The sequence below is a fragment of the Vipera berus genome (assembly GCF_964194415.1).
Source record: "Vipera berus genome assembly, chromosome: 14".
Classification (NCBI taxonomy): Eukaryota; Metazoa; Chordata; class Lepidosauria; order Squamata; family Viperidae; genus Vipera; species Vipera berus.
Genome location: NC_138217.1, coordinates 2,961,150 through 2,976,809, shown reverse-complemented (window position 1 = coordinate 2,976,809; position 15,660 = coordinate 2,961,150). Strand labels below are relative to the sequence as shown.

Here is a 15,660-nt window from a genome sequence, read left to right as displayed (position 1 = left end):
CCAAGCTTTTGGGGCTCAGGTGAGGTCAGCCAGGCCCTGATCCTGGCTAGATCATCAGAAACGTAAGAGTAAAATTCTGGGCATCTGGGCATAATGCCTTTGGTACCAGCAGACCCTTGTGCCCTTTGCACGGCATGCTGTGTTGTGATTGTGTGGAAAATGCCACCATCAACCACCATCAAGTTCATTGGCTGACCCTACATGGAGGGAGCTGAAAGCCCAGGGGCTGATCAGAGCAATGGGATCGGAGTGAATCCTGCGGGGGAGGGCGGTGGGGGCTCCTCTCCCGTTTGTGGATTTTCTGGGTCTGTGTTTTGCCCCCCTCCCTCTCGAGGGCTGGAGCACTGAGGCGGAGCTGCCATTCGCTCTCACCACTGACTCTGGCCTGGCCCTGTTCCAGCGGCCTGAAGGCAAGATTCAAAAAAACCTTTTATTGGAATGTTTCTGTGTTTTTTTTCCTGATTCCAAGCTTTACTGGAATGCCTTTTGGGATCAGCATACCTGCAAACATAACCCCTGCGTAGCAATGCCAGACACCTGCTGATCCTGTTTACATTTTAAGGGAAATATAATAAGAGAGGATAAAATTATTCATTTCCCCTTTTTAGCATGCCCCAATGAGCTCCATTATATATGCATGGTTGCTTCCTACAGATAATCACCTTTCTCTTTTTATATATATATATATATAAAAGCTAATTATAACTTCAGTGCTATCCAATTTGAATAGTCTTTGTATCCACTCTTTATGCTGCTAATTCATTTTTTTTGGGGGGGGGGAATGATATTTTTTTTTTAAAAAATGGCAAATTTTTCCATGGAAAAATAAAAAGAATGAAGAATTTTCTGCCCCACTTCACTGGGTTTCCCTCAGGCTCCCAATGACTTTCTGTCCAAGATAGCCTCTGAATTCAGAAGTCCCCAACCCTCAAATCTATTGTTTCATTATTTTGCTCTCTCCCTTTGGGGCCTGTGGCCCTCAGAGGATAAAGGGGCCCCTGGATTGACAATCTTACAACCTTGGGCAGAGGCTAGGAAGAGCAAAAAGCATATTTGGGTGTTGATGCGTTTCAGGGATAGGCACATATCTGCTTGTGGCTGCTGTGCAGAGTTTCTCAGCCTTGGCAACTTGAAGATGTGTGGACCTCAACTCCCAGAATTCCCCAGCCAGCAAAGAATTCTGGGAACTGAAGTCCACACATCTTCAAGTGGCCAAGGATGAGAAACACTGGTCTAAAGGCATTATTTCAGGATTGTGCGTGCCTTCACCCTATCACCCTGAGCACAGAAAAAAAACAGAGGCTGGGAATCTAGCCTGCTATTTCCTGACATCCTAGTTTTCCAAATGCAGAGGTTGTATTTGAATAGGTAGGAGCACCCAATTCTGCAAATTCTTACCTGCAATCTGGCAAAGCCCCCCCCCACACACACTTCATAAATAATCCCTATTTATGGAAACCCTCCATAGGCGACTGTGTCAACTTTGTGTTCTCTTTTGTCTGATTTTTGGATAAGCCTCCCATCCCATAGTTCTTTCTGTCCAATTAATGAAGAAACATATATGTCTTATTTTATTTATCTGCTTTTTTTCTAACCACAGCCCTGTGAGGTAGGTGGGTCTAAGAGACAGTAACTTGTCCAAAGTCACTGGGTGAACGACTTGGCTGAGGGGGAACATGAACCCGGATCTCCTCAATCACAAATGTGAAGTGCAGGACAAAGGATAAGAAACTGGATTGCATCAGAATGTAGAATATAGAATAGCAGAGTTGGAAGGGACCTTGGAGGTCATCTAGTCCAACCCCCTGCTCAAGCAGGAGATTCTATTCCATTTCAGACAAATGGCTGTCCAATCTCTTCTTAAAAACTTCCAGTGTTGGAGCACCCACAGCTTCTGAAGGCAACCCATTCCTCTGATTAAGTGTTCTGACTGTCAGGAAATTTCTCCTTAGTTCTAGGTTGCTTCTCTCCTTGATGAGTTTCCATCTGCTGCTTCTTGTCCTGCCTTCAGGGGCTTTGGAAGAAGAGCTTGGCTCCTTCTTTTTGTCAATCCCCCAAATATTGGAACACCACCATCATATCACCCTAGTCCTCCTTTTCATTAAACTAGAAATACCCAATTCCTGCAACCTTTCTTAGCCTCAAGCCCTCTAATCATCTTTGTTGCTCTTCTCTGCACTCCATCCAGAGTCTCAACATCTTTTTTATATTGTGGTGACCAAAACTGGATGCAGGATTCCAGGGGTGGCCTTACTAAGGCTTTATAAAGTGGGACTAACATTTCATGCAACCTTGATGCTCTCCATCTGTTGATGCAACCCAGGACTTCATCAAGAAATGCAGATTCTGGTTCCCACCCTTCCCCAGCAAGAGAAGCTCCATAAGGTTTTGGGCCAGTTGCTCCCTCGCAGTCTATCCTAGCTCGCAGGGCTGTTGTGATGAGGACAAATAGGAGAAGGGAGCACTATAGATATGGTGCCTTGAGCTTCCATACAAAAGGCAGGACTGAGATCCAGCAAACAGACCCCATCATGTCCCTCTTGCTGTTTTTATTAAGAAACGAACCAAGCCAACTCATCGCCTGGGGTCTGCAAATAACCAAACTTAAAAGGAACTGGCCAGATTCCCAGCATAGGGAGGGGTGGGGCCTCTGCAAAGAGTCCTTCCCTTCCCACTGGACTCGCCTGCCATGCTGGGCTGAAGGGCAGCCAAGAGATTGGTGCCTCCATGTTGTTGTGGGAAGCCAGCCAACACCTTCCATGTCCTGTGAACTAGGCCATCCCATCGGCCCACTAAAGGCTTTATTGATTTGGGCGCAGCATCTTGTATGAACACAGCCAGTCTGTTTGGTTAACCCAGGTAAAGAGTTCGGCGTATTGTGGGAACTCAGCCAAAAAGGACATTGTTTTCCAAAGGGACAAGCAAGGATTGGGTCAGTGCTCCAGGTGCCTGCATCCATGGCCCATTTGTCTGCATTCTTCTGACAACCACATTTCCTTTCCAGTCTGCAGACTGAAGTCCAGAACTAAAGAGGTCCCTCAGCTGGCTCAAAGGGCGGGTGTCCTTTGGCACAACAAAACATGCAGACGTCCAAGCCTTCCCCCTCCCCCCCTTCTTTCTTTGCCAACATGGAAAGGAGATGCAGGCACCTTCCTCAATCTGGTGCCCTTAAGGAGCATGGCAATGGGGGGGGGTTCTGCAATGTGTCATCCCATCCCCAAACATCTAGAGGCCAACGACTTGGAGAGTGTGGGCTTGGACCCCAAGAGTGGCAGGGCAACGGGTACCAAGGTGATGCAAACAATGCAGAAGTGGCATGTGACAACTCTTGGTTACTGTCACATACCAAATAAATTGAACAGAAAATTAAATGAGTTTCTGGGCCCATACAGGTACTCCTCAAAGGCCAAAGTTATGGTCGTAAGCCAGGGGTCTTCAAACTTGGCCCTTTTATGACTTGTGGACTTCAACTCCCAGAATTCCTCAGGCAGGCATGCGTGCCTGGCTGAGGAATTCTGGGAGTTGAAGTCCACAAGTCATAAAAGGGCCAAGTTTGAAGACCCCTTTTGTAAGCCATTGCAGTCATTAAGCGGATCACCATGTGACCACACCTGATTTTTATGATCTCTCTCGCAGCAGTTGTTAAGCGAATCTGTTTTATCCAATGGGTGTGTTTTGCTAGGAACCAAAAGAAAATTTCAAAAATCACAGTCACATGACCACAGGATGTTGCAAACACCAGTAAAGGTGAGTCAGGTATCAAGCACCCAAGATGCGATCATGTAACAGCGAAAGACTTGCTTCCGAATCAGAAATTCTGAATCGGGTTGGGGGGGGCGGGTCTATCATAACTTCAAAAGGTTGTTAAGTCACCAATTGTAACTCAAGGACTACTTGTATCAAAATGCCTGCAGGACAGCCTTGCAATGGAACAAGCTTTTATTGCAATTTATAAACGTCACTCCCCCGCCCAAAGGATTCTTAACTCCAGAATCTGAAACTGCCTAAGTGCACCCCCATCTTCCTCTCCACAAAATAGAGAGAGGGTGAGAAAAGTCAACTGTAAAATTGGAAGGTAACCTTGGGGTCATCGAGATCAACCCCACGCTGACTGCAACATGCTCATAGATGACTGCTAGTAGAGAAAAATGGTTAAGAAATTTAGAACTGACTTTGGGGAAGGAAGGGACAAACATGAAAAAGGAACCCGAAACAACCCCCAGCCTGATTTTGTTTGGCATAAGAGCCTGTAGGGAGAAATGTTAACAGGTTTCAAGATCCTGTTGTATCCTACGTTGTAGGATACGAAGTAGCGTTGCTGCTGGCCCACCCTGAAGGGCTGATAGGAGCCACGACTCGCCAAGGCCTCTGGCTTTGAAACTAACTGTACAGTTGAAAGCAGTTGGGATTTTTACCAACATACAGTCTGAATCTGCCTCCCTGTAAACCTGCAGCCGTTACTCTGCCTCCTGCACTGCCATGACAGAGAACAAGCCACGTCGTGCTTCAGACCAAAAACCGGTATTTATTACGTTCACTTTTAGTCCAGCCTTCCTCGACTCATCTAGAGCAGGGGTCCCCAACCTCAGACTGCAGCCCACTACTGGACCTTGAGCTGTTCGGAACCGGGCCGCAGAAGTGGAAGGTGAGTGTGTGTACACTCATCCCCACTCGTGCAGTGTGCAAATGCGCTCCATTTGTGCACTTACCCACTACTCACGTGGAACATCCCCTCTTCTCCCCCCCCCACCAGTGCGCAAAGCTGGCAAGTTTGGGGAACTCTGATCTCGTGTGGCTCAGCCTGTAAATTGAAGAAGCAAAACGGAGCTGCCTGACCTCCCGTCTGCCCAGGCAGGAGGGGCATCCGGTTCCTGCCTAGGTTTGGAACTCTTCCACACAGGGAGTCCTCCATGTAAGACCACAGCTGGCACCAGAACTTCTCTTGCTAAGCAATGCGGTTGTTAAGTGAGCAGCACCCAATTTTAGGACCTTTTTTGCTGTAGTTGTTAATCAAACAATTGTTAAGTGAATCCAGTTTTCCCAGAAGCCACCTGGGTAGTGATAAGTGGCAGTCATGTGACTGCAGAACGCTGCAACCGTCAAAATGGCTGCCAGTTGCCAAGCACCTGGATTTTGATCACCACGTGACCACAGGAAGGCTGCGACAGTCGTAAATATGAGGTCCAGTCATAAATTACTTTTTTCAGCACCGCTGTAGGCTTATGATGGTTGTAAGTCAAGGACTACCTGTATTGTTTGTGGATGTGGAGGTTGTGTCACATAAAGATCACACAACGGTTCAGCCTCCGGTCATCAGCCAAGGATTCACAGCCTTTGCTCCAACCCGTTGCCACAATGCTGAAACACACTGGCATCACTATGAACAGACACAAAAACTGCTATCCCAGCACCCACAATTCACAACAGTTGTCTGGGAACTCTTGGATTGTACACCACTAATATCCAGTGGGTGCTGAGAGGGGAGAATGGGGAGCCTCTTCCCCAGACCAATACTGTATAAGAGGACACACTGGCAGATGCCCGGTGAAGCCAAGAGCCAAACTGCTCCATCCTGAACCTGAAGGGCCTTCACCGCCCCCCCAGCCCCCCCCCCGCCTGGGAAGAAAAACAAACACCTCCGACTACTCCAGCCTCCCTAGCCTTTGAAATGTGAAGAGACAAGCCAAGGTATCTATTAAACTTACATTTCCATAAACAAAGCCTAGCAGGCAGTTATCTCCCTTACAAATAAAGAGTGTTCTCAAAAAAGCACATTCTTGGGGGGGAGGAAGAAACTCTTTTGCACTGGGGGGGGAAATCACCCAGCCCTGCAGCCCCTGCAGACTTTCACCCCATCGCAGAAGCAAAGCAGATGGAGAACATGTCTGAATGCAAAATAACAAGCAGAACAGGGAAGCAACATCTTCATTTCTGCTCTCAAATTCCCTACAGGCTCAGCTCCTGTGTTTGGCTGGGCATTCTAGCTAGAGAAAACTGCACATGTTGAACCAACGTTGGCTAATAAGGAAATTTCAGTTGGTCCAGTTAAAGGTCAAGCACCAAAGTGATAAAGAGAAATGTTTCCCGCCTAAAACTTTATAAGGCCAATACAGTATACCGTGTGGCAACCTTGCGGTCTTTCCAACCCCAGGAAGACCAAAACAGGTTAAAATCCCTCAGGTATTGTGCCAGCAAAGCAGCACTTGAGACATGTCCTCTGGGGCCCTTTTTGCAAGTTTAGCAAATCTTGGTAATAACCCGTGGAAGGAACGGAGTTCTGTACAATAGAAAGCCAAGGAAAATTGCTCCATTTTCTGAGAGAAATGACCTGGAAAATCCAAGGGGAAGGCAGAAGATCCAAGCCTTCTTCAGAGGCTCCAATCCAGGAGTCTTGCCTAAATCCTCCCTGGCCAAATGGCGCAACCTCTCTCTCTCAAGCCCTTCTTTGGGCTCGTCTCCAAGTCGAAACTTGCCTAGACAATGGTAGGCAGGCTCCCGCTGCCCAGGTGCCCGTTGCAACTCACAAATTGTGTCACCAGGATGTGCAGAGGGATTTCTCGTAGCACAGCCACACTTGAGATGATGCCAGTGTGCCTCTTTGACCCAGCTTCTCCCGGCGCTACATAATGGCCCCAAGTGAGCATTTTGTGTTCCTGGCTTTCCTGGGCCCTGAAACAGTCAGCAAAGAAGCCCTCGGACGCCCACCCTGAGGTCCCCTCCTCTTCCAATTGGCAGGTAAATAAATAAACTAGGAAGGATCCAAAAAGGCTGCTCTGGTGAGGGGAAGGTCTTGAGATGCCATTAAAAGTGGCAAAGGACGCACAGTCCGTTTCTCCCAACACTCAAGCCCAAGAGGGTGCTTTTTCCTGACACTCTCAGGACATTATGCCCCATAAGAAGTGGGCCTTGGTGCAGCAGGTAGCAGGGAGGTGCCATATAGACCACCTGCATCCGGAGCGAACAGAGCGAGAAGGCAGGAGCTTTTTTTTAAGCACCAAACAAAGAGAAATAAGTCTTTCTGGGCCCAGGTTTTGCCAGTGCCACCTCAGGCTTCCACCCTCCACCCAGCCCGCCAGACGCATCGGGGACTGCCATGGCAGCCCACTCCCATTGCCTTCTGTCTTGCCCCAGACCCCTTCTGTTCTCCTTTGGTCTGCTTAGCCCCTCCCCCCACCTGCTCCGCCTTGCAAGGAGGCCCCCAGCCCTGTTTTCAAAGGCGGGGAGAGAGCAGCGGAGAAGAAAAGGGATCAGCGACTTTCATCTGAGGGGTCCATGAGATTAGGCCAGCTGCAGAGGCCCATATCAAGACCACCGAAATACACCCCCTTTGCCACCTTTCCTTTGCCCCATAGCAAAGCCCCCAAAAGGCCCCCAAGGCCATCGCAAGGACAACCTAGAGCTTGCTTGCTGATGCCAGCCACACCGGGCCCAGCCTGAGAAGTTGTAAAGAAGCTAAATGGAGAAGCCTGAATTTAATCAAAGAAAGTGCCAAACTTTTAGGATAATGTTTTTGTTGCACTCAGGTCTATTCGATGCCAGAATCACAAGGTCCTGGATTCGTACAGATCAGGCAGTGAAGCTTCCTTAACCAGCCGCTCAAGGAAATATTATTTGCTTTCGTTGTTTCTCTACTTTAGACAAGAAATTGCATTTGACCAGAAACGGGCGAGGAAGGAGCTGTAACTGGGCATCGGCCCCATCGAAAGAGGGGGAGCAGCTCAGCTCCCCTTCATTTTATGAGGATTTCTAGGAGCATTGTTCCCTAACAGCCATTCGCTGGAGAGAAAACATTTTGAAAACAAACATTGTTCCTTTTTTCTAGCCCAAGCCTTGAACCCAAAGAGCAAAGTGTCTAAAAGTATCCACAAGAAATTCCCACTCACGTCCAGGCAGAGAAAGGCAACAAGCACCTACACAGTATTACACCGAGGAGGAGTTCACACATCATGCAACTAAGCCACTGAGATTCACAAACCATACTTAATGTTTGATTAACTTGAGGCTTGCTCAACAAGTGTAGTTCAAACAAATCTGGATTAACAGAATCATGATCCCAGTTATACACACGTATTCACACATTCGAGTTACACAGAAGAATACCAGACATATTAGTCCACAAATTAATCAAAGAAGGATTGATTACGGCCTCTTTGGAGATGTGGGTTGAAATCCCTACTCGACCACCTTAGTCCTGCTAGTATTCTTATTTACCATGGACATATTACTAAGCATAGTACCAGGAATAAAACTACAGTTGACACAATAAAATATTGAAACCATTCACAGCTTCATAATCTCACACCAAAAGCTTCTAAAATAAAGGTCCAAGAGATGTAGCCACTAAACCTCCAGGTCTTCTTAGACCCGGGTTAGATTGAGACATTTGAGGGGTCGGAGGTGGCAAAATACAAGTTATAATTCCAAATAAAATTTGGCATGAGTGGATTTGGACTTGATTTTTCAGGCACCTTGGACCTTAAAACCACCAGAAGAGCTGAACTGGGTCCTGTTATTAATATCCAGGATATGGATCCTGCTCCTTCCCCCCTCCCCGCAACCTGCACTGCTGTTTAGGAAGATTAAGCTTAGCTGCCTTTCTCACCTCCTGAGAGCAAGGATTCTGCTTGCTAAAGCTGCAAATAAGCTTGAGGGGAGAATCGAGAATGGAGAGAGGGAGGACAGCAAAAAGCTCTTAAAGGGAAAGCTGGCAGATCTCTCCTGACCCAAAGGGGCGCGAAAGAATGCCAGCTGGCAGCCAGTGCACCCCATGGCCAATCTGGAGAGGATGATGGGTGGGATATCCCCATATTGCTGGCGTGGGGTGTCTGGGGAAGGCTGGCACAGGCAAACTGCACCTTTCCAGATGGGAGCAAAATGGGGATATAAAATGCTGAATGAGAAGCTTTATTGGGATGACCAGAGGCTGTCTAACCAGTCAGCCAAGCCCCCAGAATATCTGGTCCCCCCCCCCCCCCGCAACATTGGAAACAGATATTGAGAACTCCATCATCACAACATCCTGAATCTGAGCCCAGGATGTCCGGAGAAGATCTCTCTGTCTCAGCACAATCCACTCTCTGGGGAAAAGCCCATCAGGATCCTTTCACTCCTTTTGGGGTTACGTGGGGAAAAGGACGCATCGGAAGCACCCCAGCTTGGGCGCCCAAGAGGAAGGTCTACAAGTCACACCTTGTGGCCGAGACGGCCTGCCCGAGGAACAGTATCCCCAGACGGAGCCCAGACCAAATCCCACCCACCTCCCCAGAAATTTCTACCCATCCTCAAAGAAACAGCCTAACGCCGGTCCCAAAGCCTCTAAGCCTCCTCCTAGACGGCCTGGGCTTGGCCCCGTAACCACACACGTCCCCATCCTTTGGCATCAGTCCAGTCACCTGTGGGGTGCCCCATCCTGATTACACCCCTCCCTTGAGTTGGCATCCCGAAAGCAGGGAGACTACAACTCCCAGGATTCCCAGTTAGGATGGGAAACACAAGGTGCCAAGTCTCCCGCTTCTGCGAACCAGCCAGACTCGGCTCAGAAGACACTCTGTTCAACTTTGCAACCAAGAGAAAGTTTTGCCAACCCAGCAGCCGCTGCAATCCGTACCTTCTTCCTGGTGGGTGGCAGAGCCAAGGGAGGCTTCAGCTGCACCAAGCAGCCCAGCCAGAGAGAAGCAACTCACCGTTTTGGAGTCCAGCTCGTGCCTGGATTGGGCCAGCACCTTGTCCACCCCGGCTTGGTCCATGAAGGTGACAAACCCGAAGCCCCTGCGCGGGAGGAAGGGCCGGAAGGGAGGGGGCAGCCGGAGAAAGGGAGAAACTCGGTTAGGGGGGAGGGCAGCAGGCGCCTCCCTCCCTCCCTCCCCGTCCCCCCCCTCCCGCCGAGAGTGCCGGAGGCTGCCCAGGGCCCCGGGGAGCCTCACCTGGATCGCTTGGTCAGCGGGTCCCTCATGACCAGACACTCCTTCACCTCGCCGAACTGGCTGAAGTACTCCCGCAAGCCTTCTGCAAGCACAAGACAAGGCCACCCGTGGGGCTCCGAGGCGGGAGGCGGTTGTCCCAGGACAGGGGGTCGGCAAACCTCGGCTCTTTTATGACTCGTGGACTTCAACTCCCAGAATTCCTGAGCCAGCTATGCTGGCTCAGGAATTCTGGGAGTTGAAGTCCACGAGTCATAAAAGAGCCGAGGTTGCCGACCCCTGTCCCAGAAGATGCCGCTGCGCACCCTCCGGCCCGCCGACCCGGGGCAGCAGGGAGGCCCGGGGGCAGGACCCCCCCGTCCCGAGCCACGGGAGCCTCTCCGGAGCAGCGCTGCCCCCGGCTCCCCCGCGCCAAGCCCGCCTGCCCGGCCTCCCCGCACCCCACCACAAAGCCCGCCAAGCCCCGCAGCCGGCGACGGGCTGGTCCGCGGCCCGCTGAACTTGCAGGGGGCGGCGGCGGGAGGGAGAGGGAGGCTTCGGGGGAGGAGCCGCGAAGTTCGGGGCGGCAGGTGCCGCCGGGCGAGACCCGGAGCCGGGACCCCCTCCCCGCCCGCCGGCGCCGCTCACCTTGCGTCGTCTGCCAGCTCAGTCCCCCGATGAACATCTTGCTAGCGAGGGAAGAAAGAGAGCGGCGTGAGGAGGCGGGCGCCGGGCAGCACCCACCGGCCGCGGGCAGGGGCCGAGCGACGCCCCGCTCCGGGACCGGGCAGGGCCGGGGGCGCCGCGCGGGGAGCCTCGGGAAGCCGAAGCCCGGGACGCCGGCGAGGGGGAGCGCGGCTCCAGAGCGCCGGGCGGGGGGCGCGGGAGGCGGCGGGGGCGGGCTACCAGCCTAGCCGGCCGGCCGAACGGGAGGCGCTGCCGGCGGCGGGGGCGCGCGGCCGAGCGGAGCGGCGAGGAGCGCGGCGCGGGCATCGGCCATGTTGGCGGCTCTCCCCGGCCGGCCGGCCGGCCGCTTCCCCAGCCACGAGCTCCCGGGCATGGCGGGAGGCGGGGACGCCGGCGGCTCCCCGAGCGGAGGGAGGCGGGCGGGCGCGCGGCGGAGGCCGTCCGTCCGTCCGGGCCGAGTACCAGGGATCGTGAGGCGAGTCCGGGGAGGCGAGGCCGGGCTGGCTGGCTTCGGTCTCCATTCGGGCTACTTCTCCCGGCGAGGACCAGCGCCGCACTCCCGGGGCAGCTGAGCGCTGGAAAAGGGGCCGGACGGCCAGGCCATGCTGCCCCCTCCCCCGACCCCTCTCAGCCGGGCGGGGAGGGGAAGGGAGGGACGGGCCCGGCGGGGACAACCTGCCCGGCTCCTCCCACCCCCGGCAGGCGGGTGGCCGGCGTGAGCATAAAAGCCGGCCCGCCGGCGAGCGCGCAGAAGGTGGCTGCGCCCGGGCGAGGCGGGCGGCGTGGCGGCCATGCGCGCGGCGGCTCCCTTTCTGCCCGCCGCCGCCGCTGCCGGCTCGCTCGCCACGCCAGCCGGCCCGCCCCCCCAGGCGGGAGAAGCTCCGTCCTTGGGTGCGCCGCGAGACAAAGGCGGCCGCCTAGGGGCCTCGCCTCGCCGCCGGCTCCTGCCTCCCCGTCCGTCCCTCCTGGAAGCGGGGCCGGGCAGAGCGCGCCGGGCCGAACTGGGCCAGGCCAGGCGCCAGTTCGGGCTCTGCCAGCGGCGATGCCGGGCAAGCGTGGCCCGTAGGCCGCCTCCCCGCTTTGTTCTCTACCTGGGGGACGGGGCCTCCATGGTCAAGGGCGCCGGGAGGGGGGGCGCCCTGCTCTTCCCGGGCCTGCCCGGCCCTTCATTACTCTTGCTCGCCGAAACGGGGGGAGGGGGAGGAGCCCGGGCCGCCAAGGGTTAAAGCCCAGCCAGCCGGCGACAACGAGGACCGGCGTGTGACGCGGGCAGCGCGGGCTGGAGGGCTCCGGCGGGGAGAAGGGCGGCAGCCAGGCCCGGCCGCTGCCCACCGAAGGGCTCCCCTCGGGGCCGGCCCCCTCCCGAGGCTCGCTCGGCGAGTTCTGCGCCGCGCAGTCCGTGCCCGGCGTTTGGCTCCAGGCCAGGCCTGGCACCGGCCGCCCGGCATGAAGGGCTGCCGGCGGGGGGAGTCGGTTTCCCGGGCGAGCCGCCACGAATGGCACACGGGGGAGTCGGCCAGCGGCCTCCGGTGCGGCCCGGCCCACCTGGAGACGAAGAAGCCATCTCGGGCAGGGAGATGCAGAATTGGGGGTTTTGCGCACGAGATGCAGGCCTCTCCAGGGATGGAGGTCAGAGAAGCAGCAGCAGCCAGGTCCTTGTGAGGGCAGAGCCCCGACCGGCTGCCCTGGTCACCATTGGGACCACGCGAGGGTGAGGGGTCCACTCCTCTCCCTTTTTCCTCAGGGGCCACTTTGCAAGGAGGAAGGGCGAAGCTGCCAGGGACTTTTGCCTTCTGGACCAGAGCAAAAGAGCTGCAGCCGGAGTGGGTGGCCTATTGAACAGCCGCCTCTTCCTACAAATCCACTTACTCCACCCTGAATTAGTCCCAGAGCCCCCCGACCCTTGGACTGCCCCCCTCCGGTGCCACAGCAGCAAGCTTGAGTTGGTTCCAGGTTGGTTTGAGGGCACCAAGTGATTGATAAGCTACCACTGCCGGATTCACACATAGCACTAAGCCCAAATCGGTGACTTCATACACCACCCTCGCCTGAAGCCAAGCAAACTACTTAAGAGTTGCCTGCTGTGTGAACCCCACCAAAGGGTTGTCTAAAGTGTGCACCACCACCCCGGTCTTCCGTGGCTAGTCAAGACCCCTGAAGGCAGCAGGTCCGAGGGGCATCATTTCCACGCAGGCTTAGATCAAAGGGCGACATTCTGGGGTTGCAAGGTGGCATCTTGTCTTTGTGGCACCTTCGGAGGGCCTGAGGGCATCCACACAGCCTTAGCCAGACAGATGGGAGCGCTCCTTTGTTCATTCAGACAGGCAGAATTCTTCAAGAGAGGCAACTGATCCAGGACTTCACAACACTTCTACCTGCCCCCTCCAAAGTGTTCGTTTCCAGAAAAACATGTTGGAATTGCAAGCTATAAATTGTCTACAAGCATAGCACACACACCCAAAATATGTTGCTTAACCTTGATCCACCTGCCTTGGCCAATACAGGGAAGGTCACAGCCCTGATAGGTTGTGCATTATAAGCTAGGAAGGGTAACATTCCCATCTCTGGGAACTGCAGCCTGAGTCCAGGGGGTCCTAAGTGTGTGTGCTTTGCAACACTTCTCCACTTTTTGAGCAGAAGGCCCTTCTTCACACCCAGGTGCCTGGTTCAAACTTGGGCCACCCTGTTCTGCAATCTGGTGTGCTTGTTACCAGTCCAGATTACGCAGAAAAGCTTTGTTAAAAAAGCCTTTGCTGCAAGGAGCGACCTCAGTAGAATAGCACAAACATTTTCCAGAAAGCTGTGCGAAGAAGGTGTGGAATAGGTGGTAACATTTCAAAATCTATGTAGGGTGCCTTCTCGATGGCAGAGCCATTTCTGGGCACCGAAAGGCCTGGGGCTCAGCCCTTGGCAACACCAGACAGAACTGGGAGAGTTGTGGCGCCCAGAAGCTTTGGAGACCTCCCAACATCACAGCAAGTAGACCTGAGGAATTCAATGTGATTTGGGGTACAACCTATAAGAAAGTATCATAAAACCTTTTGAGTGACGAAGGAGAGAGGATTTGAATCTCCCATCTTTAGGGTCATCGCTGCCTTGAGGTTCTTAGTTCAAACATCTGAGGAATGTTGAAAGAAGTTTTGGTAAGGCTGGGAGATTTTCTCTGGACTTTTAGACATTCCTCATCAGGATGAGAACTTCCAAGGAGCCGTTCTTTCCCATCTTCTGAAATACCCACAGAAAAAGCCCTGTGTGCAAAGGATTCTTCGGCCAGTCTCAGAAGACATTCCTCTGCTCACCTCAACCTTCCAGAGGTGTTTCACAACCCAGAGATTGTTGCTGCTAGAGCAGGACAACCTTGAGCAAAGGGGGCCTCCGAGTGTGGCTTTCTACAACTTCTAAAATCCCCAGTTGTCTAGGGCTGGATGTTGAAGGCCACAATGGAGAAAATTGCCCTGGAGCAATAATACTTACCAGGTATGACAGAACCGAGGGGCGCAGTGGCTCAGTGGGTTAGGACGCTGAGCTTGCCGATCAGAAGGTCGGCAGTTTGGCGGGTCGAATCGTAACAGAGTGAGCACCTGTTACTCGTCCCAGCTTCTGCCAACCTAGCAGTTCGAAAGCACGTAAAAATGCAAGTAGAAAAATAGGGACCACTACGGTGGGAATGTAACAGCGTTCCGTGCGCCTTTGGCATCTAGTCATGCCGGCCACATGACAACGGAGACGTCCTCGGAGAAGCGCTGGCTCTTCGGCTTTGAAACGGAGATGAGCACCGGCCCCTAGAGTCGGAAACGACTAGCATGCATGTGCAGGGGAACCTTTACCTTTACCTATGAAAGAACCAGCTTCAAATAGAGGCAGTATTTCCTCCTAACAGACGTGAACAGATATTTCACTGATACCCAGGTTGAACAAAGCAGTTGGCTAAGTAGACTGTGAATTGGAGCTAAAAGGATTCTTCTACTGTCCACCATTTATATGATAGTCCTAGGCCACCTCTTTCTTGGTATAGATTGGCAGAGGTGACAGACTAAGCACCCACTCCCTTCCCAGAGTCAACATTGATAGTCCCCCTCCCACCAAAATAGTTACTCTAACTGTTATCAAGGAGAGAAGCAACCTGGAATTAAGGAGAAACTTAATTTAAGTGAGAACAATTAACCAGTGGAACAGCTTGGCAACCAGAAATTGTGGGTGCTTTCATCACTAGAGGTTTTTAAGAAGAGATTGGACAACCATTTATTTGACATTATATAGGGTCTCCTTTGAAACTCAAATACTTTGGCCACCTAATGAGAAGGAAGGACTCACTGGAGAAGAGCCTCATGCTGGGAAAGATTGAGGGCAAGAGAAGAAGAAAGGGACGACAGAGAATGAGGTGGCTGGATGGAGTCACTGAAGCAGGAGGCGTGAGCCTAAATGGACTCCAGAAGATGGTAGGGGACAGGAAGGCCTGGAGGAACGTTGTCCGTGGGGTCGCGATGGGTCGGACACAACTTCACAGCTAACAACAAAAGGGTCTCCTGCTTGAGCAGGGGGCTGGACTAGAAGACCTCTAACATCCCTTCCAGCTCTATTCTGATGCTGATCCGGTTAAGAGCCATGGTGGCTAAGTGGTTAGAATGCAGCATTGCATGCTAACTCTGCTGACTGCCAGAAGTTCGATCCTGGCCGGCTCAAAGTTGACTCAGTTTTCCATCCTTCCAAGGTCAGTAAAATGAGAACCCAGATTTGGGGCAACAGGCTGGCTCTGTAAAGCGCTTAGAGAGGGCTGTAAAGCACTGTGAAGCAGTATATAAGTCTAAGGGCTATTGCTATTGCTATCTGGTCCCCCCAACCCCTGCTAGTGGCAGCAGACATCTGGATGGAAGCTGTCACCTCTTGACCAAAACTGGACAACAGATGCACCTGAGGTGCCCCTCTCCTTTGCTGTCAGCCATGATGGCTGGGACTGATGAGAAGGCACCAGGTTGTGTCCTGCTGTCTAGACCAGAGGCCCCCAACCTTTTGGGCACCAGGGACTGGTTCCATGGAGAGAGGTTTTTGTGTGGACCGGAGAGGGCCTGGTTTC

General features: G+C 53.2%; 1 protein-coding gene across 5 annotated transcripts in view; it reads right to left on the bottom strand.

The window, feature by feature from the left end:
* MSI1 (musashi RNA binding protein 1) overlaps positions 1 to 11,223 on the bottom strand; it is a 61,917-nt gene extending 50,694 nt beyond the window's left edge. For 4 of the 5 annotated variants that reach the window (XM_081339150.1, XM_081339151.1, XM_081339152.1 and 1 more), the window contains exons 1-4: positions 11,049 to 11,223; positions 10,548 to 10,588; positions 9,924 to 10,005; positions 9,684 to 9,768 (exon numbers count right to left, since the gene is read on the bottom strand). In XM_081339150.1, coding sequence (XP_081195276.1) covers positions 9,684 to 9,768; positions 9,924 to 10,005; positions 10,548 to 10,588; positions 11,049 to 11,107 — 267 coding nt within the window. In that variant the 5' untranslated portion in view covers positions 11,108 to 11,223. The remainder of the gene's footprint in view (positions 1 to 9,683; positions 9,769 to 9,923; positions 10,006 to 10,547; positions 10,589 to 11,048) is intronic. The other variant, XM_081339153.1, reaches the window with a different exon arrangement.
* Between the last annotated feature and the right edge of the window lie 4,437 nt (positions 11,224 to 15,660).